The sequence below is a fragment of the Penaeus vannamei genome, chromosome 32 (genome assembly GCF_042767895.1).
Source record: "Penaeus vannamei isolate JL-2024 chromosome 32, ASM4276789v1, whole genome shotgun sequence".
In the NCBI taxonomy this organism is placed as follows: Eukaryota; Metazoa; Arthropoda; class Malacostraca; order Decapoda; family Penaeidae; genus Penaeus; species Penaeus vannamei.
Window position 1 is genome coordinate 1901689 of NC_091580.1, and position 27500 is coordinate 1929188.

At 42.3% G+C, this 27500-nt stretch overlaps 1 protein-coding gene across 5 annotated transcripts in view; it reads right to left on the reverse strand.

The window, feature by feature from the left end:
- LOC113823214 (transcriptional activator MN1) overlaps positions 1–27500 on the reverse strand; it is a 204073-nt gene that overhangs the window by 87270 nt on the left and 89303 nt on the right. For 2 of the 5 annotated variants that reach the window (XM_070144493.1, XM_070144492.1), the window contains exon 1: positions 26370–26810. The exons of the other annotated variants lie outside the window; for them this stretch is intronic. In XM_070144493.1, the coding sequence (XP_070000594.1) occupies positions 26370–26394 (25 nt within the window). In that variant the 5' untranslated portion in view covers positions 26395–26810. Of the gene's footprint in view, positions 1–26369; positions 26811–27500 lie in introns of those variants that run through there. 5 annotated transcript variants of the gene reach the window in all.

Sequence of the window (27500 nt, forward strand, 5' to 3'; positions counted from 1 at the left end):
AATAAAAAAAATCACAAACCCTAAAATCAAATACCACGACCTACTTGGCATATTAATCAATACTTAACTATTATTAAAAACCTGTAAATCACAGAAAATTAAAAATATCAAAACCCCCTGAAATTAAATACCACGACCTACTTGCCATATTAATTAACACCAAACTCTTATTTAAAAACCAGTAAATCACCGTTAGACTGTTACCCTTCCTGCCCTCCCCCCACCTCCCCCCCCCTCATCCCGAGCATCTCAGGAGGAGCAAAAAGCGATCGGGCGAAGGTCTTGGGTTCAGCTCCTCAGAGGTCAAAGTTCATCCTCACCTTAGTCTTCGGGTACTCGTGTTCTTGTTATTAAGTCTTGCCTTCTTTTGCTTCTATTTTTTTTCTTATGTCTTCAATCTTTTTTTATTTTTTTTTCTTATTCCTTTTTTTCCATGTTTTATTTTGTTTTTTTCTTCGTTTGTTTGTTTTTTTCTTTGTTATCTGATGGTATCTTTTTTTTCGATTCTTCTCTCGTTAATTTTTCCATTTTTCTTATTCCTCTTTATTCGATTTTCCTCCTTTCCTCTCCTTTATCGTTCTCCCGTATTCCCTTACTTCCATCTTCGTCAATACTTATTTTCCCTCTATCTATTCATTATCAATCATATATATTTTTTTTTTATATATTTTCTCCTTTCACCCCGTCATCACTTTTACCTCTCTCCCTTTCTCTTCTCCCTTCTCCGTCACCTTCACTTCCACTCCTCCACCGTCACTTCCGGTTCTCTCCACCACCGCCTCATTCCCTGTTCTCTTGCCACCTGCTTCTCCAACATCATCTCCAACACTTCTCCCTCAGCCTCCTCCTTACACATCATCTCCACCCGTTCTCCTTTACTATCTCCTCCTCCAATTCTTTTATTATCTACTCCTCCAATTCCTACATTATCTCCTGCTCCAGTTCCTTCGTTATCTCTTCCTCCAATTCTTTTATTTTATACTCCTCCAATTCCTTCATTATCTCCACCTCGACCTACAACTCCTCCTCCTTGTATTCCCACACCTTCACTACTTTTCTCACTCCACCCCCATCACCACCTCCTCCACCTTCTTCTCTACCTCCACCCTCACCCCCACCTCCTCCTCCTCCTCCACCTCCACCACCCCGACCTCCTCCTCCTCCACCCCACCTCCTCCACCCTCACCCCCCACCTCCTCCTCCTTCTCCACCCTTACCCCACCTCCCTCCCTCCACCTTCATCCCACCTCCTCCTCCTCCTCCTCCACCCTCACCCCACCTCCTCCTCCTCCACCCCTCACCCCCACCTCCTCCACCCCCACAACCTCCTCCTCCTCCTCCACCCTCACCCCCACCTCCTCCTCCTTCTCCACCTCCACCCTCACCCCCACCTCTCCTCCACCCCCACAACCTCCTCCTCCTCCACCCTCACCCCCACCTCCTCCTCCTTCTCCACCTCCACCCTCACCCCCACCTCCTCCACCCCCACAACCTCCTCCTCCACCACCCTCACCACCTCCTCCTCCTCCATCCTCACCCCCACCTCCTCCTCCTTCTCCACCCCCACCCTCCCCACCCCCATCTCGTCCTCCAAGAAAAGAAAAAAGAAAGAAAAAGAAAGAAAAAGAAAATGGAACGAAGAAAATAAGAAAATAAGAAAAGAAATAAAATAAAAAATAAAGAAAAAATAAAAAGAACGAAAATAAGAAAAACTAAAGAAAAAGAACGAAAATAAGAAAGAAAGAAAGAAAAACGGTCTCAATGTCTCAAAATTAAGACCGTCTCAGAAGACACAGACAGCTCATCAGACCTCATCAGTCCGAGTCGTAAAATAAGGAAGATGTAATTATCTGTCTTTCTCATCTCGCATGTTCTTTCTCTCTCTCTCTCTTTTTCTTGTTCTCGCTCTAGTTCTTTCTTTATTTGTGTTCCTCCCTCGTCCACTTTCTCTTTCCAACTCTCTTATTTCTTGGTATTTCTTCCTTTCTCTCTCTCTCTCTCATTCTTTCGTTCTTTTTCTATCTCTCTCTCTCTCATTCTTTTTTTTTCTCTCTCTCATTCTTTCGTTCTCTGTCATTCTTTCGTTCTTTCCTTCTCTCTCATTCTTTCGTCCTCTTTCTCTCTCTCTCTCTCTCTCTCATTCTTTCGTTCTCTTTCTCTCTCTCTCATTCTTTCGTTCTCTTTCTCTCTCTCTCATTCTTTCGTTCTCTTTCTCTCTCTCTCTCATTCTTTCGTTCTCTTTCTCTCTCTCATTTTTTCGTTCTCTTTCTCTCTCTCTCTCTCTCTGGAGGTTAAGGCTGCGTGAATATTATCTAATCTATTTATTCTATTATCCATCTATTATCTCTTCTATCCTTTCATCTTACTTCTCGTTTCACATATTCCTCTATTTCTTCTCTACTTTCTTTTTCTCCTCTTTCGGTTGGTGCAAGAATCTTATTGTATTTTATATATCTTACTTTCTCATCTTCGTGTTCAACTTTTCCTCTGTTTCTTCTTCATCTCTACGTCACCTCCACTATCGCTATTTCCTTCTCTGTCATTCTGTTTTTACTTTATTCTTTTCTGCTTCATTTCTTCACTTCCTTCACTTCTCCTTAAATGTATGCGAGAGAATTTATAGTGGAGTGCACCAAGAAAGTAAGAAAGAAAGAAGAAGATGAAGAAGAAGACGAAAAAGAATAAGAGGACGAAGAAGAATAAGAGGACGAAGCAGACGAAGAAGAAAAACAAAGAAGTAGACAATGAAATGGAAGCAGAAATAAAAGAAAAAAAAGAAAGAAGGGACAGGAGAAGCAAAAGAAAAAAAATACACGAACACGAAAAACGAATAACAAAAACAAGAAAGCTGAAAAAACAACAACAACAAAACACACACACTAAAAAAACAACAAAAAAACACGAACAGGATACACCACCAACTGCAGCCATTAGTCTAGGGAAAAGGGGGGGAGGGGGGGTTCGCGCACTTGTAAAGTATCTTCTAAGTAATGGTGACAAATGCCCTTTAAGAGGTTCGGTTCAATGGGTTGGTTCTTGTCGGTAGATTTATCGGATTTTTCTGGATTTATGGTTCAATTTCGTTTTATTTATTTATTATTATTATCTTTTTTTGGGGGGGGGGAGAAGGTCGTTTTTATCGTCGTGGTTATTATTATTTTTTTTAATGGTGGTTCTTTTTTATTTATTTATCCATTTTTTATTTTTTACTGGATTTAAAGTTCGAATTCGTTTATTATTATTTTTTTTCTTTCTTTCTTTTTTGGGGGAAGGCCATTTTTTTCGTCGTTGTTATTTTTTTTTTAATTAATTCATTTAATGATGGTTCTTTTTTGTTTTTTCCTTTTTCTAATTATGTTTTTTTTATGTGGGATCTCCTTCATTGGTTCGTCTTTAGCTACCTTCCTCGATACCTTTCCCTCTGTGGTTCAACTCTCGCTGGTTCAACTTGGGTTCTACTTCTCTGTAATTCGCGCCTCTCTGTGGATTATTTTCTTTTGGCGGTTCACTTACCATGGTCTCTTCACGGATTTATTTATAACAAATTATTATAATTAAAATTATTTATAACGACATATTATAATGATTTATAACGACAACTAGTTTATTTAATTATGTTCCATGTTTCGTGTTTTCTTTAAATTTACGTATTTCTCTCTCTTCCTTTACGATTTTTCATATTTTTTTTACGTGTTTTCTTTAAATTATCAAATTTCTCTCTTCCTTTACGTTTTGTCATATTTTTTTTCTTAATTTTCGTTTTAATTCCCCTTTCTCTTATAAAATAGTTTGTATTTGTTTTAATTCTCTTGTTTTACATTTTTATCCCTTTTCTTATTTTCCTTTCATGTAATTTTCTCCCATCTCTCTTTTAACGTTTTCCTTTATTCTTATATTCATTACTTAATTATATCTCAAGCCATTCTATTCCTTACATTCTTATCTTTTGCGTAACTTTTCTTTAAGTAATTATATTCATGTCACTCTTTACGACTTACTTTTACTTTAACGATTATCAGCTATTGCGTCATCTGCCATTTCGTTCAATTAAAGTTATCAAATTAATTTAATTGAGGTGACAGGCCGCGGATTTTATTGTTAGTTGCAAAGGACGTTTTATCATAAGGAAAATGGTGATGGATGTGAGTGAGTGAATGTGTGAATGTGTGTGTGTGTGTGTGTGTGTGTGTGTGTGTGTGTGTGTGTGTGTGTGTGTGTGTGTGTGTGTGTCTGTGTGCGTGTTTGTGCGTGCGTGCGTGCGTGCGTGTGTGTGTGTGTGTGTGTGTATGTATGTGTGTGTGTGTGTGTGTGTGTGTGTGCGTGCGTGCGTGTGTGTGTGTGTGTGTGTGTGTGTGCGTGTGTGTGTGTGTTGTGTGTGTGTGTGTGTGTGTGTGTGTTGTGTGTGTGTGTGTGTTGTGTGTGTGTGTGTTGTGTGTGTTGTGTGTGTGTGTGTGTTGTGTGTGTGTGTGTGTTGTGTGTGTGTGTGTTGTGTGTATGTGTGTTTGTGTGTGTGTGTGTGTGTGTGACTTTGTGAGTGAGTGAATGTGTGTGTGTGTGTGTGTCTGACTTTGTGAGTGAGTGAATGTGTGTGTGTGTGTGTGACTTTGTGAGTGTGCGTGTGTGTCTGTGTGTTGGGTGTGTGTGTGTTGCGTGTGTGCGTGCGTGCGTGCGTGCGTGCGTGCGTGCGTGTGTGTGTGTGTGTGTGTGTGTGTGTGTGTGTGTGTGTGTGTGTGTGTGTGTGTGTGTGTGTGTGTACGTGTGTGCGTGTGTGCCTGCGTGGAAGAGAGAGAGAGAGAGAGAGAGAGAGAGAGAGAGAGAGAGAGAGAGAGAGAGAGAGAGAGAGAGAGAGAGAGAGAGAGAGAGAGAGCAAGAAAGAGAGAGAGAGAGAGAGAGAGAGAGAGATACACCAAGACACGAAACAGAAAACGAAATTTCAAAAAAAAAAAAAAAAAAATCAAAACCAAACACAGAAACCTCAATCACGAAACAAACAAACAAACGAAAACCAAACCACACACGCCAGAAACAACAAACCAACCAACCAACCAACAAAAGGACGACCAATTAGACCCACTTTCACCGTCATAATTAACCAATTTCTCCCACGCTCCGTCGCCAGATATTCAAACGCTCAACCGACAAACCGTCTCTTCGCCCGTCAGCCAATCACAGATCGACATGTGTCAATCACCAGCCAATCAGCGCAGAGAACACCAAAACGTCACTCCAGCTTGCTGTTTCTTCTTTATTTCTCTTTATTCTGCATCCTCCTTACTTCCCCTTTCATTCTAACTCTCTTTATCCTAAAATATATTTACTCTCCCTTACTCTTAACTCTGTTTATCCTATATTCTCCTTACTCTCCCTCCTACTTTCCTTATCCTACACCCCCTTTCACCCTTTCTCTCCCTCCCTCCCTCCCCCCCCCCACCCGAATCCTAACCTCGCCTCCTTCAACCCCCCCCCCCACCCCGTTCTCTCCTCCATCCTACAGAGACACAATATCAAAACATCGATCAATATTAACGCTAATTGACAACACGGGGAAACACTTCACCTCCCCATACCCCCACCCCTACCTGGCCCCCCTTCGTTTCTCTCCTCCTATCCCCCGCTACACTCTCCACCCACTCCCTGCCCCCCCCCCCTCATTCATTTCTCCCCCTGTCCCCCCTTCACTCCCCAACCCCCTCCCTGCCCCCTTCATACCTCCCTCTACCCCCCTTCCCCCAACACACCCCTCCCTCTGTACCCCCCCCCCCAACACACCCCACCCTCCCTCTCTACCCCCCCACCCCCACCCCCATCTGGACATTTAATGGGGTCGTCCTTTACGTAATGAGAGGCGGCCGACCTCCGTAAGAGTCCATTAAGGGGTTCCCATTTCCCACTTAAGTGTCTCGTCTCGAAGTCACCCCCTTTAAGGACTTCGGGGCACTCTCCTTACATAAGCGATTTGGCGATTGAGATGAGTGACGTCTGTGAGTCGGGAGGAAGTGACGTCATTGAGTCGAGAGGAAGTGACGTCATTGAGTCGGGAGGAAGTGACGTCATTGAGTCTCGATGAGTGACGTCTGTGAGTCGGGAGGAAGTGACGTCATTGAGTCTCGATGAGTGACGTTTGTGAGTCGGGAGGAAGTGACGTCACTGAGGCTCGATGAGTGACGTCATTGAGTCTCGATGAGTGGATGTTTGTGAGTCGGAAGGAAGTGACGTCTGTGAGTCGGGAGGAAGTGACGTCTGTGAGTCGGGAGGAAGTGACGTTTGTGAGTCGGGAGGAAGTGACGTTTGTGAGTCGGGAGGAAGTGACGTCATTGAGTCTTGATGAGTGACGTTTGTGAGTCGGGAGGAAGTGACGTTTGTGAGTCGGGAGGAAGTGACGTCATTGAGTCTTGATGAGTGACGTTTGTGAGTCAGAGGATGTGACGTCATTGAGTCTTGATGAGTGACGTCATTGAGTCGGGAGGAAGTGACGTCATTGAGTCCCGATGAGTGACGTCATTGAGTCTCGATGAGTGACGTCTGTGAGTCGGGAGGAAGTGACGTCATTGAGTCTCGATGAGTGACGTCATTGAGTCTCGATGAGTGACGTCATTGAGTCTCGATGAGTGACGTCATTGAGTCTCGATGAGTGACGTTTGTGAGTCGGGAGGAAGTGACGTCATTGAGTCTTGATGAGTGACGTTTGTGAGTCAGAGGATGTGACGTCATTGAGTCTTGATGAGTGACGTCATTGAGTCTCGATGAGTGGCGTCTGTGAGTCGGGAGGAAGTGACGTCATTGAGGCTCGATGAGTGACGTCATTGAGTCTCGATGAGTGGATGTTTGTGAGTCGGAAGGAAGTGACGTCATTGAGTCGGGAGGAAGTGACGTCTGTGAGTCGGGAGGAAGTGACGTTTGTGAGTCGGGAGGAAGTGACGTTTGTGAGTCGGGAGGAAGTGACGTCATTGAGTCTTGATGAGTGACGTTTGTGAGTCGGGAGGAAGTGACGTTTGTGAGTCGGGAGGAAGTGACGTCATTGAGTCTTGATGAGTGACGTTTGTGAGTCAGAGGATGTGACGTCATTGAGTCTTGATGAGTGACGTCATTGAGTCGGGAGGAAGTGACGTCATTGAGTCCCGATGAGTGACGTCATTGAGTCTCGATGAGTGACGTCTGTGAGTCGGGAGGAAGTGACGTCATTGAGTCTCGATGAGTGACGTCATTGAGTCTCGATGAGTGACGTTTGTGAGTCGGGAGGAAGTGACGTCACTGAGTCTCGATGAGTGACGTCATTGAGTCTCGATGAGTGACGTTTGTGAGTCGGGAGGAAGTGACGTCACTGAGTCTCGATGAGTGACGTCATTGAGTCTCGATGAGTGACGTTTGTGAGTCGGGAGGAAGTGACGTCATTGAGTCTCGATGAGTGGATGTTTGTGAGTCGGAAGGAAGTGACGTCTGTGAGTCGGGAGGATGTGACGTCATTGAGTCTCGATGAGTGGATGTTTGTGAGTCGGGAGGAAGTGACGTCATTGAGGCTCGATGAGGAGATGTTTGTGAGTCGGAAAGAAGTGACGTCATTGAGTCGGGAGGAAGTGACGTCACTGAGTCCCGATGAGTGAGGTTTGTGAGTCGGGAGGAAGTGACGTCACTGAGTCTCGATGAGTGAGGTTTGTGAGTCGGGAGGAAGTGACGTCACTGAGTCTTGATGAGTGACGTCAATGAGGCTCGATGAGTGGATGTTTGTGAATTGGAGAAAATAACGTTTGTGAATTGGAGAAAAGAACGTTTGTGAATTACAGAAAATTACGTTTGTGAACCGCAGTAAATGACGTAAGTATATCGCGATCAGTAACGCCTAAATCCCGATGAGCAACGTTTGTTAATCTCGATGAATAACGTTCTTTGAATCACAATAAGTAACATTTGTGAATCCCGATAAACAACGTTTGTTAAATCTCGATGAAAAACGTTTTTTTGAATCACAACAAGTAACGTTTGTGAATCCCGATAAACAACGTTTATTAATCTCGATGAAAAACGTTCTCTGAATCGCAGAAAGTGACGTCACAGGTAAAGGGCCAATCAGCGACGTAGGCCTCTGAATCTCGGGCCTCCTTGCACGCTGATTGGTCACTGCTCGAGACCTCTGCTTGCGTTCGAATCCGTGAGTGAAGCCCGGCCATCCAGTAAGTTCCCAAGCACACACAAAATACGGCGATGTGTATACTCATGGAGGAATCCGCATTTCAAACGTGACTTTTCGGTTTTAAATTGACACGAGAGAGATTTTTCTGATGGCTTCAACTAGGAGAGTCGAGTGGTTGTGCTTCTCGTGTGTGTCAGGTCTTTCAGTGTCTTTCTCTCTCTTTCTCTCTCTCTCTCTCTCTCTCTCTCTCTCTCTCTCTCTCTCTCTCTCTCTCTCTCTCTCTCTCTCTCTCTCAGTCTACCTTATTTCTGAATGTCTCTGCATTTATCTGTATGTCTATACTCTCACCTTTTTTCTATGTTCCTCTTTCTCTTGTTTTCTGTTTTGTCTCTATCTGTTTATCTATTTGCCTAGTCTCCCTTTTTTCTACATGAACCCCATCTTCTCCCCCCCCCCTCTCTCTCTCTCTCTCTCTTTATTTCTCCTCCCTTTCCTTCTCCTTTCTCTCTCTCTTTATTTCTCCTCCCTTTCCTTCTCCTTTCTCTCTCTCTTTATTTCTCCTCCCTTTCCTTCTCCTTTCTCTCTCTCTTATTTCTAAATGTCTCTACATTTATCTGTATGTCTCTACTCTCACCTTTTTTCTATGTTCCTCTTTCTCTTTCTTTCTGTTTTGTCTCTATCTGTTTATCTATTTGCCTCGTCTCCCTTTTTTCTATATGAACCCCATCATCTCTCTCTCTCTCTCTCTCTCTCTCTCTCTCTCTCTCTCTCTATCACTCTATTTCTCCTCCCTTTCCCTCTCCCTTCTGTCTATCTTATTTCTAAATGTCTCTGCATTTATCTGTATGTCTCTACTCTCACCTTTTTTTCTATGTTCCTCTTTTTTCTTTCTGTTTTGTCTCTATCTATTTATCTACTTGCCTAGTCTCCCTTTTTTCTATATGAACCCCATCATATTTCTCTCTCTCTCTCTCTCTCTCTCTCTCTCTCTCTCTCTCTCTCTCTCTCTCTCTCTCTCTCTCTCTCTCTCTCTCTCTCTCTCTCTCTCTCCCACACACTCATTCACACGAACACACGATATCCATCTGGACCTCACAAGAACAACAAAGCCTCCATAACAACGGTTCCTAAAATGGATTCTTAATGCACGACAATTATCCGCCGAGAAGAATATCAAGCCAAGAATTACCCGAGAATTACCCGCCATCTACCGTCGACAATAACAAGCTTTCATTCCAAACCGCTCAACTCCTTCTTCTTTTTTTACATTTTCCCTTCTTTTCTTTCTTTGTGCAGACTCGAATATATACATATATATATATTTCTTTTACGAATGCATGGTCTAGGTAATGCCAGCGCGCGCTCGTGACGGACGGTCGGTTATCACAGCGCTACACGAGACTTTGTGGCTACGCTTTAGGATGACTGAGGCGGAGATGCGAGAGTGAATTCCCGTTTTCAATGTGATGGAGTGCATAGAGTCGGTAGGGAATGGATGTTTCAATCGGGCGTGGAGCAGTCTGGGAATGCATATATATATATATATATATATATATATATATATATATATATATATATATATATATATATATATATATATATATATTTGGAGTGTATTAGATTGGATGAGTATATCTCAAGTTTAATGTTTTGGTTTAGTATATGTCTTAAGTTTAATGTTATGGTTGAGTATATCTCAAGTTTAATATTTTGATTTAGTATGTCTTAAGTTTAGTTTGGGTTGAGTACATGGTTGAAGTTTAATATTCTGAGTGTCTGAGTTGAGTGTATGTTTAAAGTTTATCATTCTGGTTGAGCATTTTTAAATCTTAATATTTTAGTTAAGTATATGTCTAAAGTTTAATAGCTCAGTATCCCTTTGGAGTTTAAAATTTCGGTTAAACGTGTCTAAAGTTAGATTGTTTGGTTGCATATACTTATTTATCCGACGTTTAAAACTTCGGCTAAATACATATTTGATAGTAATTTCACTGAGTGTTTGAAGTTCAGAAGTTTGGCCGAGTAAGTGTAAGCATATGTGTCTGAAGCTTAATCCTTTGGCTAAGTATATACTATCGCCTGTTTGTTCTTTCTGAATATCAGCGCAATAAAAAAAAACAGTAAGGATTTTTATCACTACTTCCGGGACAAAATTACTTATCATATGATACAGTGATATTCATAAACAACTGTTTCTGTTTTTACTAAAATATTCATCCCGATTATAACTCAAATGTAAGAACGAACTTCTTTCAATAAATCTTCAGAATGCAGAATAAATAATGATGATTGTGATAATGATGATGATGATTATTATAACAATAATAACAATAACAACGGCAACAACAAAAATGATAATAGTAATAAGAATAATAAGACCCAACAACAATATTAGTAGAAATAATGATAATCATAATAATAATCATCATTATTACTATTATCATCATAGTAATAACAATAATAATAATAATAATGATAAAAACATCCAAAGCCAATAATAACAACAGCAATAATAATAATAATAATAATAATAATAATAATAATAATAATAATAATAATAATAATAATAATAATAATAATAATAATAATAATAATAACTGTCAAATGAGATCGCAGAGAAGGGGGAGGGAGGGATAGGGAGGTCATAATTACTAATCCTATTCGTGACCTGATTTCCCCCCCCCCCCCATTCCCCCGTCAGGTCAAGTTCATCCTAATCATATAACATTATAGAAAAAAACTACACATTAATAATTAATCTACTGATACAAAATAATCTTTATTCCTCCTATCTAGGAATGATTTTGTTTATCTTCACTTTTCATTGATTTGTACGATATAAAGATATAAAAAAAACTTAGAAGTTTCGGTTATTCTATCTTTTTACTTTATAGATATGACAAAATGCTCAAATTTCACGGGAAAGCAAAGTCTGTGATTGTTTTTGAAAAGTCACTTTCGAGGGAGAGAGACTTTCTCGACGTCGTCACAAACAAGTAAAAAAAAAAAAGAATGTTTTTTTTGGGTGAAATTTCTCACGTACAAAAAGAAAAATAAGATCAACAGATTCCCTTGTTTATTCCGGACAAAAAAAGTCTTTTGTTTTTTGTTTTTGTTATCGCTTTTTTATCTATTTCACTTTCTTCTTCTTTTTTCGCAATTCATCTAAATAATTATTCGGTTTTCCTATTTCACTATGTCTCTCTATAACTCAATTTCGATATTCTTATTCTGCTAATCTTGTATTCACTATTCTCATCGGGTTTATCTCAATTTTCCCTCATTTCTTTATACAAAGTTTACTATCACAATGAAATAATCAAACATGACATCTTTCTCTCACTTTCTCTCTCTCTCTCTCTCTCTCTCTCTCTCTCTCTCTCTCTCTCTCTCTCTCTCTCTCTCACTTTCTCTCTCTCTCTCTCTCTCTCTCTCTCTCTCTCTCTCTCTCTCTCTCTCTCTCTCTCTCTCTCTCTCTCGCTCTCTCTCTCTCATTCTCTTTCTCTTTCTCTCTCTCTCTTTGAAAATCAATAAATATTGTTACGTTTCGAATTCTTTATGTACACGTTTCTTTTTTCTTGTGGTCATCTCTCTTTCTTTCTCTCTCCCACATATTCCCTCCTCCTTACACACACATACAAACACACACACGCATGCGCATACACAGCACTACACAACACATACAAAAAAAAAAAAAAAAAAAAAACACGCATGCACATACACAGCACTACACAACACATACAAAAAACAAACAAACACTCATGCACATACACACCACTACACAACACATGCAAACAAAAAAACAAACAAACACGCATGCACAACACATACAAACCCGCAACAACACTCCAACAAACACACACAACACATACACCGTACCCCCCCACCCCCCACCCCCACCCTCCTCCCCCAATACACCCTCACACTCCTACCAAAAACACCGAGGGCCAGAAACTCCCCCCTCCTCCCCTTCCCCCTCCCCCTCCCCCACCCCCTTTTGTTCTATCCCCCTGCCTGTCCTTTCCACCAGGTGTCCGTCGATAGGGGGGGAGAGAGGGGAGAAGGAGGGTGGAGGGGAGGGAAGGAGATAGCGGGGAGGGGGGAGGGAGGGAGGGAGGGGGGAGAGGGGGGTTTAAAGCTGCCGAGGCTATCGTAAAACGAGCTGTTTCTTAGGACAATAAAACCCGGGCGGATGGAAGCGACCGGGAAGTAGGCTTAAGAGACTAACCATCTTTTGACCTGCGTCCGAGGTAAGTAACGCCGACTACCGTTCGAAAGTCACGCGCGAGGGAGGGGGGTGAGGGGGTAAGTAGGAGGGGGTGGGGGTGGGGGGAAAATTAGGAGAGGGGGGTGGGGAAATTAGGAGAGGGTGGGGGAAAAGTAGGAGGGGGTGGGGGGAAATTAGGAGAGGGTGGGGGAAAAGTAGGAGGGGGTGGGGGTAAGTAGGAGGGGGTGGGGGTGGGGGTAAGTAGGAGGGGGTGGGGGTGGGGGTAAGTAGGAGGGGGTGGGGGAATATAGGAGGGGGTGAGGGGGTATGTAGGAGGGGGTGGGGGTAAGTAGGAGGGGGTGGGGGTGGGGGTAAGTAGGAGGGGGTGGGGGGAAAAGTAGGAGTGGATGGGGGACAGTATGAGGGGGTGGGGGGAGTAGGAGGGGATGGGGGGAGTAGGAGGGGGTGGGGGAAGTAGGAGGGGGTGGGAGAAAAGTAGGAGGGGGTGGGGGAATATAGGGAGTGGGTAGGGGAAAGGTAGGAGGGGTGGGGGAATATAGGAGGGGGTGGGGACAGTGGGAGGGGTGGGGGACAGTGGGAGGGGGTGGGGGACAGTAGGAGGGGGAGGGTGACAGTAGGAGGGGGTGGGGGACAGTAAGAGGGGGTGGAGGGGCGGAGAGGAATGTTCGTACCTGCATAATGCTCTTGTTTTCCCTTCTCCCCCCCCCCCGCCCCCCCCCCGTCTCTATTTTCATACTCGGAAAACCGTGTGGTGTTTTGCACGTTGTTTCGCGATGGTATTGTCGTCTCACGGTGGCCGGTATGGTGTTTCTCGCTGCTCTGCTTCCCGGTATACTATCGCATGCTGCTCCGTTTGCCTGCATGCTGTATGATGCTGCACTATACGTCTCGTGATCTCGTATGCTGCCCCGTATGCTGACACTATCCGATATGTTGCCTGATGCTCCCCTCTATGCTGCTCTGCTTCCCGGTATACTATCGTATGCTGCTCTGTTTCCCGGTATACTATAATACGCTGCTCTGTTTCCCGGTATACTATCATATGCTGCTCTGTTTCCCGGTATACTATCATATGCTGCTCTGCTTCCCGGTATACTATCATATGCTGCTCTGTTTCCCGGTATACTATCATATGCTGCTCTGCTTCCCGGTATACTATCATATGCTGCTCTGTTTCCCGGTATACTATCGCATGCTGCTCTGTTTACCTGCACGCTGTATGATGCTACCCTATACGTCACGTGATCTCGTATGCTGTATTACCCGCTATGCCATCATATACCCGTTCTGCTACCCCCACGTCGCGACTGCCACTATCCGACACATCGCCTCATGCTCTATGCTACCCAAAGTATGCTGTCCCAACGCACAGAGCTACACCTCACCCCACCTCACCCCTCGTCAGGTGTCGCCTCGTAAAAATGCTTAAAAAAAAGACCGCACCGCAACCCATTATCCTTATCCTTAACCCATTATCCCGGGCCAAGGACGGACGCACGCACGCACCTCATAATAGTTTTCTTCCATTACTTTGTTCTTCGTGTTTCAATGGATGGGAGATAAGTCGGTGGATAGACTGATGGATGGACACGTGTGTAGAGGCGAGTTGGGGAGGGAGGGATGGAAGGGGATGAAAGGGGGGGAGGAGGAGGGAAGGAGGGGAGGATCGGGGAAAGGAGAGGGAGGCATAGAAGGGGAGTGGGTGGGAGGGAGAGATAAAAGAGAGAGAGAGAGATTGATTGAGAGAGAGAGAGAGAGAGAGAGAGAGAGAGAGAGAGAGAGAGAGAGAGAGAGAGAGAGAGAGAGAGAGAGAGAGAGAGAGAGAGAGAGAGAGAGAGAGAAATCAAACAAACGGAGAAAAAAACAAAAGAAACAAACATACAACCAGAAAAACAAAAAAACAAAATCAAAATAGGAAAGAAGAAAGAGCGAAGAAACAGAAACAAGCAAAAAAATACAACAAAAAAACAACAACAAAACAAAACAATGAACCCTCCCGACACCAGAACCAGCGAGAGAAACCCAAGTACCGAAGCCCGTCAGAGATTAGATCGGAGCCGAACAAAAGCCGACAACAGCCGACGGGCTTTTATTGGTCGGAAGATGAAGGTCGGGAGGTCTGGGCGCCGAGTCGGGTCGTCGTTAGACCTTAAGACGACCGCAATCCCGCCCTTAAATACCCTTAAATATCTTTAAGCATCCGTAACACCCTAGTTTAAGGATCAGTTCAATCAGGTTGGGACTCAACTGACAAACAAACAAACAAACAAATAAATAAAATAGTATAATAACCCTCTGTCATCAAGATAAGGAATAAAATTGATGTTCCTTTCGTATAAAAAAACTAAACAAAAACAACAACAACAACAAAAACAGCATAAAAAATACGTGGCGATTTCTTCTTCAAAACAACTATATTAACAACAACAATAATGTAACGATCCCTTGGTTAATGACTTGATATCTAATCAAAGAACACCATGCAAAGAAATGATAATAATGGTGAATATGGTGATGATAATGATAAATATAGTAATAATAATAATAATAATAATAATAATAATAGCAACAACAACAATAATAATAGTAATAATGACACTACTGCTAATAGTAATAATAATAACAATAATGATAATAATAATACCGACAATAATAACAAATAATCATAATACTGATAATAATAATAACAACAATAACAACACTTCTGCTAACAACAAATAACAACACTTCTACTAACAATAAATAACAAAAAAAAAAAAAACAAATAAAAAACCACTCACGTGTCATCCACCGATATCTCACATCCCCCCCACCCCCCCCCCACCCACCCACCCACCCCTTACTCCACCCACCCCATCCACCCCCCCCCCCAAAAAAAAAAAAAAAAAAAAAAAAAAAAAAACACTTTCCCCAAACATTCGCTCAACATTTCTCGGAAGCTCATCGATGCTCGCGATGTGTGAGAGAACATGCTCGTAAAATGCAAATGCGCCGGAAGTGAGGGTAATGGAGAGTATCCTGCAGGGGATTCAGCGTGGGATAGTGGGGGCTGGGGGGGGGGGGGGTGAGGAGGAGGAGGAGGAGGAGGAGGGGGAGGAGGAGGGGGAGGAGGAGGAGGAGGAGGAGGTGGAGGAGGAGGAGAAGGAGGAGGAGGAAAAGGAGGAGGAGGAGGAGGAAGGGCGGCCAAGCTATTGTGATGCTATTTGTATGCATATATATATATATATATATATATATATATATATATATATATATATATATATATATTTATATATATACATATAAAATATATATATATATATATATATTGTGTGTGTGTATTTATGTTTGTATAATTGTATGTGTATATGTGTATGTATGTCTCTGTCTCTGTCTCTGTCTCTCTCTCTGTCTCTCTCTCTGTCTCTCTCTCTCTCTCTCTATCTCTCTCTCTCTCTCTCTCTCTATATATATATATATATATATATATATATATATATATATATATATATATATAGACATTATGTACAGATAGAAAGAGTGACACAGAGACAGAGTAAGATAGACTGGGAGACAGCGAAAGAGCGAGAGAGAGAGAGAGCCAGAGAGAGAGAGAGAGAGAGAGAGAGGGAGAGAGAGAGAGAGAGAGAGAGAGAGAGAGAGAGAGAGAGAGAGAGAGAGAGAGAGCGAAAGAGAAAGACAGACAGAAAGAACAGACAGAGAGAGAGACAGAAACAGAGACACGAAGAGAGAGAAGAGAGACAGACAGAGAGAAAAGAGACAGAAACAGAGACACGAAGAGAGACAGACAGAGAGAAGAGAGACAGAAACAGAGACACGAAGCGCGAGACGAGGCCAGGAGGCGACGAGAGAGCCTCAACCCTCTAATGGAGAACCAGAGAACCAGGACCTAATGGAGCAGCTGAGGGCGGAGGCGGCAATTACAGCGGAGGTGTTGAGGCCTCGCTTGTGCCCGGGACGCTATACATCACTCGCTCATCGACTCCGCGGACTGACAGACAGACAGACACGCACATAGATATACACGCACGCGCACACGTACATAGACACAGATTCTCTCTTTTACATACAAGCACGCACACACGTACATAGACACAGATTCTCTTTTACATACACGCACGCACACACGTACATAGACACAGATTCTCTCTTTTACATACACGCACGCACATAAGCACACGGGGACAAAGTCTCTCTTTTTACACATACGCACACACACACGCACACACATACGCCTCTCTCTCCTTCTCTTTCTCTCTTTTACACACGCACACACACACACACGCACACACATACGCCTCTCTCTCCTTCTCTTTCTCTCTCTCTCTCACACACACACTCTCTCTCTTTCACACACCATCTTCCGCCATTATATATTCATATATTCCTCAATATCCTGAGTCTCTTCTTCCTCCCTCTTATCCTCCTCCTCCTCCTCCTTGTCTTCATCTTCATCTTCCTCATCCCCCTTTCTTCTCTTTCTTTACTTTCCCTTTCTTATCCTCTCTCCTTCCGTTCTCTTTCTATTCTCATTTCACCTCCTAAGAGCGAGCCTGATCTCTATGGCATTTCCATTTTGGTCCACTAATTAGTATTCATATAGGCCTATTAGAGTACTAATTGCGTCTAAGGTATAAATGTAATTTTGATGGAGCTCCTAAGAGACTAGTAAAAGTGGATCTGATGTGGTTTCCAAAGATATCTATGATCTAGTCTTCATTTGGTTTCAAAAATATCCACAATACACTTTTGCTATAGTTTCTAAGATATTCATAATTTAGGTGTAGTCTTTGTAGGATTTCAAAAATATCCACAATACACTTTTGCTATAGTTTCTAAGATATTCATAACTTAGTAGTAGTCTTTGTAGTATTTCAAAATATCCGCAATACACTTTTGCTATAATTTCTAAGATATTCATAACTTAGTTGTAGTCTTTGTAGGATTTCAAAAATATCCGCAATTCAGTTTTGATACAGTTCCTAAGATATTCATAATTAAATACAGTCTCAAAAACCTAAGATATTCATAACTTAGTTGTAGTCTTTGTAGGATTTCAAAACATCTGCAATACACTTTTTATACAGTTCCTAAGATATTCACAATTTAATAGATTCAAAAACTTAATTAATAAAACTTTTGTGATATTGATATACTTTTGACACAGACTTTAAAATAATGATACCGTTTCATATTTCTCATGAGACGAAACAAAACAACCGTAGTTTTCACAGATTTTTTAAACCATTAAGATCTATACATCAACCTTCCTAAAGCTTCTCGTTTCAACCTGCTAATTAATATTCATACATCATTGGTTCGTTGGGTGACTCATCATAATAGAGACGATCTAATTATCATCTTGTAATTAAGATGAGGTCGTTTTATTTTTTTTTTATCTTTTTTTTTATAAGGATCTGGTTGGGGTGGGAAAGAGAGGGAAGAAAAGAGGGAGAGGGAGAGGGAGAGGGAGAGGGAGAGGGAGAGGGAGAGGGAGGTAGGAGGAGGAGAGAGGAGGAAGAGGAAGGGAAGGAGAGGGAGTTTAGGACAGGCAGGAAGGAAGAGAGAGAGAGAGAGAGAGAGAGAGAGAGAGAGAGAGAGAGAGAGAGAGAGAGAGAGAGAGAGAGAGAGAGAGAGAGAGAGAGAGAGAGAGAGAGATCCAAAACATGAGTCATGTATTCGCACAAGCTACCTTCTTCTAACTGCAAAACTTCTAATAGTTTATCAAAACGCGATATTTTCTCTTCTCAAAATAAAAGAAAAGAAAAGAAAAGAAAAGAAAAGAAAAGAAAAGAAAAGAAAAGAAAAAAAAAGAAAAGTAAAAAAAAGAAAAAAAAAGAAAAGAAAAGAAAAGAAAAGAAAAGAAAAGAAAAGAAAAGAAAAGAAAAGAAAAGAAAAGAAAAGAAAAGAAAAGAAAAGAAAAGAAAAGAAAAGAAAAGAAAAGAAAAACACACACACACACACACATACATACACACACAGCTCAATAACCGACAGCCTGAGAACAGAGGCTGAACGGGAGCTGTCGCCATTACGTTTCAAGAAGACAGCGTGACCGACGCCGCCCACTTACCAAATTACTTATGGCGGCGAGTCGGTGAGATTACGCTCAGATAAATCACATATATTTTCGCATTATGTGAATTTTGACAACGGCATTATGCGGCTATTTCATGTGTGTGTGTGCACGGAGCTATAAATTCACGAAAGCTTATTCTCGCCACATAAGAGAGGCTTATTTTCGTTTTTTTGCCGGATTCATATGATGTTTCGCGCAGAATGAGCAGTGTAGTGCGCAGAATGAGTGAAATGCACAAAATGAGCAGAATGAGTGAAATGTTTCAAATGAGTGAAGTGCACAAAATGAGCAGAATGAGTGAAATGCACAAAATGAGCAGAATGAGCGAAATGCACAAAATGAGCAGAATGAGTGAAATGTTCAAAATAAGTGAAGTGCACAAAATGAGCAGAATTACTGAAATGCGCAGAATGAGTTAAATGTGCAGGTGGAGCAAAATACGTAGGAAGATCATATCGACCAAAGTGAGCAGGTTGAGTGGAGAGATAAAGCCGATAAGACTATGTAAAAATATATAATGGGATGTTTGTATAAAGAGAGTGGAAAAGGAAAAGTCTGAAGTGGGGGAAAAGGATCGAAATAAAAAAGAAATACAAAACCTTGAAGTGGAGGAAGAAGACAGATAAAGACATACAGAAGACATAATAATAATAAAAAAACACCAAAAGAAGTCAATAAACTGATATTAAACCCCCAAAACGAAGAAACAAAAACCAACCAAAAGGCGCAGCGAGAATGCAGGTAAAGGACAGTTATGTTGAAAGTACCAATTTTAGCCTCGTATCCCATCTCCCTCTCCTTACCCCCCCCCCACCCCCCCACCCGCATTCCCAGGATAATGACCACTTCGACAGATTTCGTGTCTGCCAAGGTTATCCTAGTCGGGATAATAAAATATAAATGGATTTCTCTCTTCCTTTCTTTCTCTTTCAACGCGTGTCTAGGGAAGGGGGGAGAGAGAGAGAGAGAGAGAGAGAGAGAGAGAGAGAGAGAGAGAGAGAGAGAGAGAGAGAGAGAGAGAGAGAGAGAGAGAGAAACATGTGACGGCCTGTGCAGGTAAACGTGTGCATGTGTTCGTATGTGTGAGTGCGTGGCTTAAAATCCCGTTAAAAAAAAAATCCTCACCTCACAAGCGCGTTCAAGTTTGTTTCAGGTTCGAGTCTCAACCAAAAGCAACATTTATTTCCATTCCTTCATTATGCACGTGGGTTTACGAGCTCTGAAATCCCTGTTTTCTGGCGTGCTTGAGGTTCTTTCTACTTTACTGTATTACCTTTTCTTCGCGTTCATTTTGTGAACTCTGATACGTATAAACACACGAAACGGTATTTAACCCTAAATACTACCGCATGTATCTAATTCTGTGGAAATTTGTTATGTTTTAACATGTATCTCTCGACAGATCATCGCCATTTTATATGAGTTACAACTGCAATTAGAATTCCCGCCAAAAAAACAAAAGACAAATGAGCTGCGCGCGCCATCTGTCGGTTCAAAACTCGAAGTTCATTTAAATAGAATAAAAAAAAAAAAACGAAGCGTCTAACTCCTCATGACTTCGGAATAACATAGCATATAAAAATACATTTTTTTTGTGTCTTTCAAAAACATGACTAGAAAACTGTCCAGAAAAAAAAACGTAATATTTATGACCATAAACCAACATTCGAACAGCCAATCTAACCTGACTTCTGAAGAAAAAAAAAGTCTTTAAGAACAACATAAAAAGATAAACAACTTTGTGAACAAGCCAACCACTTAGTTCTTATAACTCACACTTGGGGGTAAATAATGTTAATCCACAGCCTTATGATTTACGTAAACACCAACATTACGTAAAGCCGATAACTGGACTATAACACTATAAAATTAAACCCAAACGTCAAGCTACATCATAATGCATATTACATTAACGGAATTTTATTTATTTATTATATTTCCCCCCAACAAATGCGAGATATTTTTGTGATATTTAAACTCTCGGTAATTCTATGTTTGAACTTATGTCGGCTGTATTTACGTTTGTTTGATTAGCTTTTGTCTCGAAGTGGGCGTCTTAATTTAGAAAAAAAAAAGTGGGGCAGGAATTTGTGGTCACCTGTTTTTTTGTTTTGTTTATTAATGTTTTTTTTTTTTTACTTTAAATCTTGTTTAGTCTTGTGAGTGCGCTGATATTTGACTGCCTGACTCTGACTCTGGCTCTCTCTCTCTCTCTCTCTTTTACTATCTCTCTCTCTCTCTCTCTGTCTCTCTCTCTCTCTCTCTCTCTCTTTTGCTATCTGTCTCTCTCTTTACTATCTCTCTCTCTCTCTCTCTCTCTCTCTCTCTCTCTCTCTCTCTCTCCCTCTCTCTCTCTCTCTCTCCCACAACAATAAACCACAACTTTAAACGGCGGGCGTGTCCGCGGCCAGCTGGTCATAAGAATCAAGGAGTGAGAAAGAGAAGAAAAAAGTCAAAGTATACACAGAGAGAGAGAGAGAGAGAGAGAGAGAGAGAGAGAGAGAGAAGAGAGAGAGAGAGAGAGAGAGAGAGACAGAGAGAGAGACTGAGACAGACAGACAGACAGACAGAACCGTAGCCAAAGAACAAAACAAAAAACAGAAACAGACAGAAAAGAAAAATCGCACCCCAAAGAAACTACCTTAACCCCCCTAAAACCCTAACCCTCCCCCGGCAACCCCCTAAAACCCTAACCCCCGCCAACCCCCCTCCCTCGTGGCTTCCCCCGGTCGACCACTTAGTGACCCCGAGACACAAGCGCCTCCCCAACCCTTTTGCCGCCCCGGGGAAACTCACCCTCCAGACAGCCGTGGAGAACCGCCCGGTGGGGGTCCCCGCACGAAGGCCTCCCTTATCCGGTCATTTTTCAAAAAAAGGGAAGAAAAAAAATGGAAAACAGAAAAAAAATGGAGATAAATATCGATCTATGGGGTGGTGGGGTAGTGGGGAGGAGGGGGAGGGGAGGGTAGAGGAGGGAGTGAAGAGGGAAGGAAGAGAGAGAGAAGGGAGTGAAGAAGGAAGGAAGGAAGGAAGAGAGGAAGAGAGAGAGAGAGAGAGAGAGAGAGAGAGAGAGAGAGAGAGAGAGAGAGAGAGAGAGAGAGAGAGAGAGAGAGAGAGAGAGAGAGAAACGAAACAAAGAAAACGAAGAAAGGGAAGGGAAGCGAAAAATTGAAAGGGAAAAAAGGAAGGAGGAGGTGCCTGGAGGAGGAGGAGGAAGAGGAAGAGGAAGAGGAGGAAGGGGAGGAAGAGGAGGAGAAGGAAGAAGAGGAGGAGGAGGAGGAGGAGGGGGCGAAGCGAGGGTGGACGGTCTTCGTACGATAGATCACGCCCTGGGAGTCGACAGCGAGGGCGGCGGCGGTCGAAGCATATCTGATGAGCCCAAAATGTCGGGTCCGAAAGAGCGGGTTTTACGAGGTAACAATACGTGTTTTCCGTGTACGTTTTAGACCCGAATCCATTCATTATTTCCTCCCCATCTCCCCCCCCCTCCCATTTTCTTCGTATGGGAAACTGGAAATAATGATTTGTTTTGCTCTTAACGTGATTCTTTTCCCTTTTTTTTCTTTAGGAATGCCTTATCGAATGAGATATCCCACCTGAAGGATATTCACGGGAATAAAAATGCGTCTCCCATTTTCTCTCTTTTTTCGACAGGGGAAACTAAATTAATGATCTCTCATTCCAGGAGTATTTCTTATCGCCTTGAACCAGGAATGCTTTATCGATTATTTGATCACGCCCTTCGAGAAAGAAAGTGCCATAGAGCAGTACGAAACAAAGAGACATTGGAATTCACCATAAAGACGTCTCTTTTCCTATTTGAGACCTCCCTGATCCCCTTAAAAGCAAAATGTAATCAATACTCGAAGATTTATTGGATAGCGTAAAAAACAGAAGGAAATCGGGAAAGCAAAAGTCTTGTCATTCTCTGGCATGTCTATTTTTTTTTCTTTATCGGCTTCCTTCACTCTCTCCCATTCTCTGTCTGTCTTTCTGTCTATATCCCTCTGCTTCCCTCCCTCTTTCAGATTTTCTATTAGTCTATCTATCTCACTTTCCTCGGTCTCTCATTCTCTCTCCTTCCCTCCATCTATCTCTCCCATCCTATCCCCACTCACTCCCTCCCATCTCCTCCCTTTCCTTACCTCCCACCCTCCTCTTTCCTTCCCCTCCTCCCATACCTCTCCCTCCTTCCCTCCCTCCCACCTCCCTCTCCTTCCTCCCTCCTCCCCCTTCCTCCCACACTCATCCATCCCAACTTCATTTACCCTCCTTCCCTCCCCTTCCCCCTCTCCTTCCCCTCCACCTCCTCCCTCCTTCATCTATCCCCTCCCCCCTCCCCCGCCTGATACACCGCACTGCCGCTCTTCCCAGCTGATCATCTCCGCATTAAGATGTCACAGCGACGGCGGAGAGAGGAATTCCCGAGGCTAAGATGGCGTCTTTACGATTCTTTCGGAGATAAAAGCGAGAGTGCGAGAGGATGAGTTTTTTTTTCTTTAGTCTATAATAAGGGGTTGAAAGGGGGGTGGGGGGTGGAAAGTGGATCTTGGGATGGGAGTGATTTTACGGAGTTTTTTTTTTTTTTGAAGTTCGTGGATGGTGGTTTGGGATTTCGTTTGGAGTTTTGTGTGTTTGTTTGTGTTTTTGAATGTTGTGATTCTTTTAAGGGAGATTGGCAGTTTTTTCATTTACATATTTATTATTATATTATTTTCAGTGAAGTCTGTGCGTTGGTATATACACATTTTTATTTTGTATAATGTTATCTTATTATAATAATTATTATTATCATTATTATCTTTATTATTATTATAATTATTACTATCATCATTATTATCTTAATTATTATCATTATCATAATTATCTTTATTATCGTCGTTACCATTATTATTTCTAACATATGCTCCGCCCAATCAAAGTAGTCATTTTATCCCCGTATCTTACCACAGGTATCGGTGACTCGATACCCATGACCTCTATCCTTCCAGGAATAATTGCCACAACGACGCCTTCCCGAATCACATTAAAGAGCCACACTCGCCCTCTCTCACACGACACCCAAGAATGGCGACAATGATGGGTGTCGAAGCCGCGTTCCTTGTTATCATTTCCCCCGATCCCCGATTTCCCAACTTATTATTCATTATTATTATCCCAAATTATTATTATTATTATTATTATTAAGAATTCCCCGATTATGCAACGCTCGTCCGGTCTAAAAACTCTGACGTCTACCGGTTCCCGTAGGGCTTCGATTTCCGGTCAGACCGCGCGGGGCTTGAGACCATTTTCCCCCCCCTCGCCTTCCCGATGGTTATTTCTTCCCAAAACCCGACTCGTTCCAGGTCTTGCATCAGGGGCGTGGATGGAAGATCGTCGTGAAAGGAGGAAGAGGGGGAGAGGAAGAGGAGGAGAGGAAGAGGGGGAGAGGAAGAGGAGGAGAGGAAGAGGGGGAGAGGAAGAGGGGGAGAGGAAGGGCAGTGGAGAGGAAGAGGGGGAGAGGAAGGGCAGTGGAGAGGAAGAGGAGGAGAGGAAGAGGGGGAGGGGACTTGAAGTGAGGACATGCCTTGAGGGTCGAGGTGGGAGGTGGAAGGTCGAAGTGGAGGCCGAGGTGCAAGTTGGAGGCGATGGTCGAGGTCGAAGTCGGAGACAAAATCGGAGTCAAAGCCGAAGTCAAAAGCCAAAATCGAAGCCAAAGCCGAAGACGAGACCGAAGTCGATCGACCTGGCCGCCGAAATCACCCCGACGGATAAGTTCTTCCGACTCACCCCTTCTCTCATAAATGTCCGACTCCCCCACAACCTCATAAACGTCCCACACAGCCACCACCTCATAAATGACGGGGGTCTTCCTGCCTCATACTGCTCGATGGCCTCGTTCCCTCACGCACAGTGCGAGTATGTCCACGTCGCCGCGGCCTCCGGACCAGGCTGTACGCGCCTCGAAGATTATTGTTATTATTCAATCAATTTGTGGGCCTCAACTTCCGCTGCTCTGGACTTTTTTTGGGGAAAAAGTAGTGATTGATTTAACTAAATTATACGCGTGGATTCCTTAGCTGGCGCTGTGCTCGTTCCCAGACTGTGGGGAAGATAGATAGATAGGGGGAGAGGGGCTGAAGGGGGAGACAGTGAGGAAGGAAGGAAGGAAGGGAGAGGGGGGAGGGAGAGGAAGGAAGGAAGGGAGAAGGGGGGAGAGGAAGGAAGGAAGAAAGGAGAGGGAGAAAGGGAGGACAGGAAGGAAGGAAGGAGAGGAGAGGAATTAAGGAAGGAAGAAAGGAAGGAAGGGGAAAGAGAGAAAAGGAAAGGAGAAAGAGAGAGAGAGAGAGAGAGAGAGAGAGAGAGAGAGAGAGAGAGAGAGAGAGAGAGAGAGAGAGAGAGAGAGAGAGAGAGAATAAAAATAGAAAAGAGAAAGAAAGAGCGTATATAAATACAAAAAACCTATTCCAAAATTTTATGGCCTTGACATCTGCTATGATTTTCTTCCTCAGAAATTGTTACCAAAATTCCTATCGCATTTTCGTTCCATCACCGACACCGAACTACCGAAATGTCGACGTAAAATTGCAAATTCGACCCACATCCTATAACTAAACCTCACCCGAAAATATGTGTAATAGAACTGACTAAAATTTACGAGACATATATCAAACATAGAAGTGTAGACTGGCATTCGGTAACATGCAATATACCTGAGATTTGAACAATATAATAGTAGTAATAATGATAATAACAAAATAGAAAAAAAACTCAACAAAATAATAGTAGTAATAATGATAACAACAATAATAACGAAAAAAAAACTCATCATGGAAAATATACAAATAACAGTAATACAGTGAGCAATGTCGTATAGGCCTACTAATATTTAAGTATTTAAAAAAATAATTTACAATCCAGTTTTTTAATCATTGGCAACAGGAATTTGCACAGATAACAGTAAAGCACCTCCTTATATTCTAAATTTCTTATGATTTCTACTAATAAGTGAATGAATTTCTATAGGCCTACCTACAACCTAAACCATAAACGAACAACAAAAGTAAACTATTCACTTTGAAAGATGATATTGCCGTTTTCAAATCAAATCATGTTTCTCTTCGATTAAAATCTACTCTAGTTTCGGATCACCTGTCTTCATTCAACAAGACTTTTTATTCTATTTATTTATTTGTGTCTTCATTCAAGGGAACTTTTTATTCCATTTCATTTTTCTACCAATAGGCCTATACGATATACTCCTTATCGTACACCTTTCATCCTCAAACTTCCAGAAAATTCTTGCTTAAATCAAAACGCCGAGAAATAAATAAGAGAGAGAGAAATGGAATGAAATGGGTGAGAAAGGAAAAATGTATTGTGACGTTTCTAGCCCGCCTATACTCCTGCTCAGGCGATAAAACCGAATGGGATGAATTTTGTTTTTTCATCGTCTGGTTTGAGGAATTTGGTCGAGCTCGAGATGTTACATTTTCTCTCTCTCTCTCTCTCTCTCTCTCTCTCTCTCTCTCTCTCTCTCTCTCTCTCTCTCTCTCCTCGCTCGCTATATCTGTATATATATATATATATATATATATATATATATATATATATATATATATATATATATATTCATTTATTTATTATTATCATTTTTTTTGGGGGGGGAGGTATTCGATTTCCTCTAAAAATGCGTTACTGTTTTGTTCATCAGAGAGAAAGAAAATGTAAATATCATATCAATAAACAGATAGATACCTAAATACAGTAAAAAATATTCTAAACAAGAAGAAATAACTTCATGAATGAAATAATGAAGACAAGCAAGACGAAACAAGATAAATACCCACGATGAAACAAAACAACGATCTTTGGAACGCGAAAACAAGAGAAATACCTAAACCGTATAAAAAATAATGGACCTAAACGAGACTAAACAAGCCATTTCTCACCTTTTATCCTTCGAACAACGAGCATGAATCCACTTGACAAGCAGGTGCGAGTCGGACGAGTCTTTGGAGAACCACTTGTCACTCTTTCGGAGATTTCAACTCGTCAATAAATAACGATCTGCGACTTCGTTTAAAGAAAAGGAAAATGCACTCTTCACTATATTTTTCGCGTGATCTTCGATGGTTAGAATTAATATTTTTTCTAATTAATAACGGATTGATATATTTTTTTTCTATTTGCCGACACGAAATGTTTCATTGATCAAAGGTACTCCGTCTATCGTCACTATAGTCCGGTAAAGACAGACGATGCCTGCGCTCTACACACGCATCTCACTCATGCTAGACGAGCTTCCTCACGCAGCGAGCTCCCTCGTCCTCACCCTACAGTGGCAACACGCCATCTGACTTCCTCGCCGCTCTCCACGCGACTCCAGCTCTCTCTCTCTCCCTTCCTTCGCGGGCGGCTCCGAGACCCCGACCTCCGACCAATAGGAATCCAGCGCGCCTCCCTCCCCGCGTTCTGATTGGCTGGTTCTAATTTCCCGCTATAACCACGGCGACTTCCAGAAGAAACGCGACGGTTTTGGAGAGGAACATCCTCAGAGATGCCTGCGGGTACTTCATTTTGATTTCCCTTTTGTTTTGAGGAACAATATGATGTTTACGTGAGCGTCCGGGGGCAGGTGAATAACAGGAAGCCTACGCTGAGTAAATGAAAAGCCTCGACAGGTGATGTATGGCATTTGTAACGATCAAATTATTTCCAATGGCGCGGTGCCTTTCCACCATGTGCGATACTTACTTCCTTTGTTCTAACTTGGGCAAAGATTAATTCCGCATCAGTTCGTAATGAAGATCAGCGTAAGGCTATCGAACACTTTAAATTAAATTTGGTTTTACTGTATGAATTAGGACCTCATGATACACACATCCAATTATAGGACTACCGCAACTAAAATTACACATACACACGAATATCTCCTATACCCCTATTGCACAAACCTGTTTTCCAAAACGAATTCCAAATAACTGAAAAAAATGCATTCATATAACTCCAAGAGAAAATATATTACTGAAATGCACTGCTTGTCACATTAGGGTGATTTCGCATGACCAAGAGAGCAATAA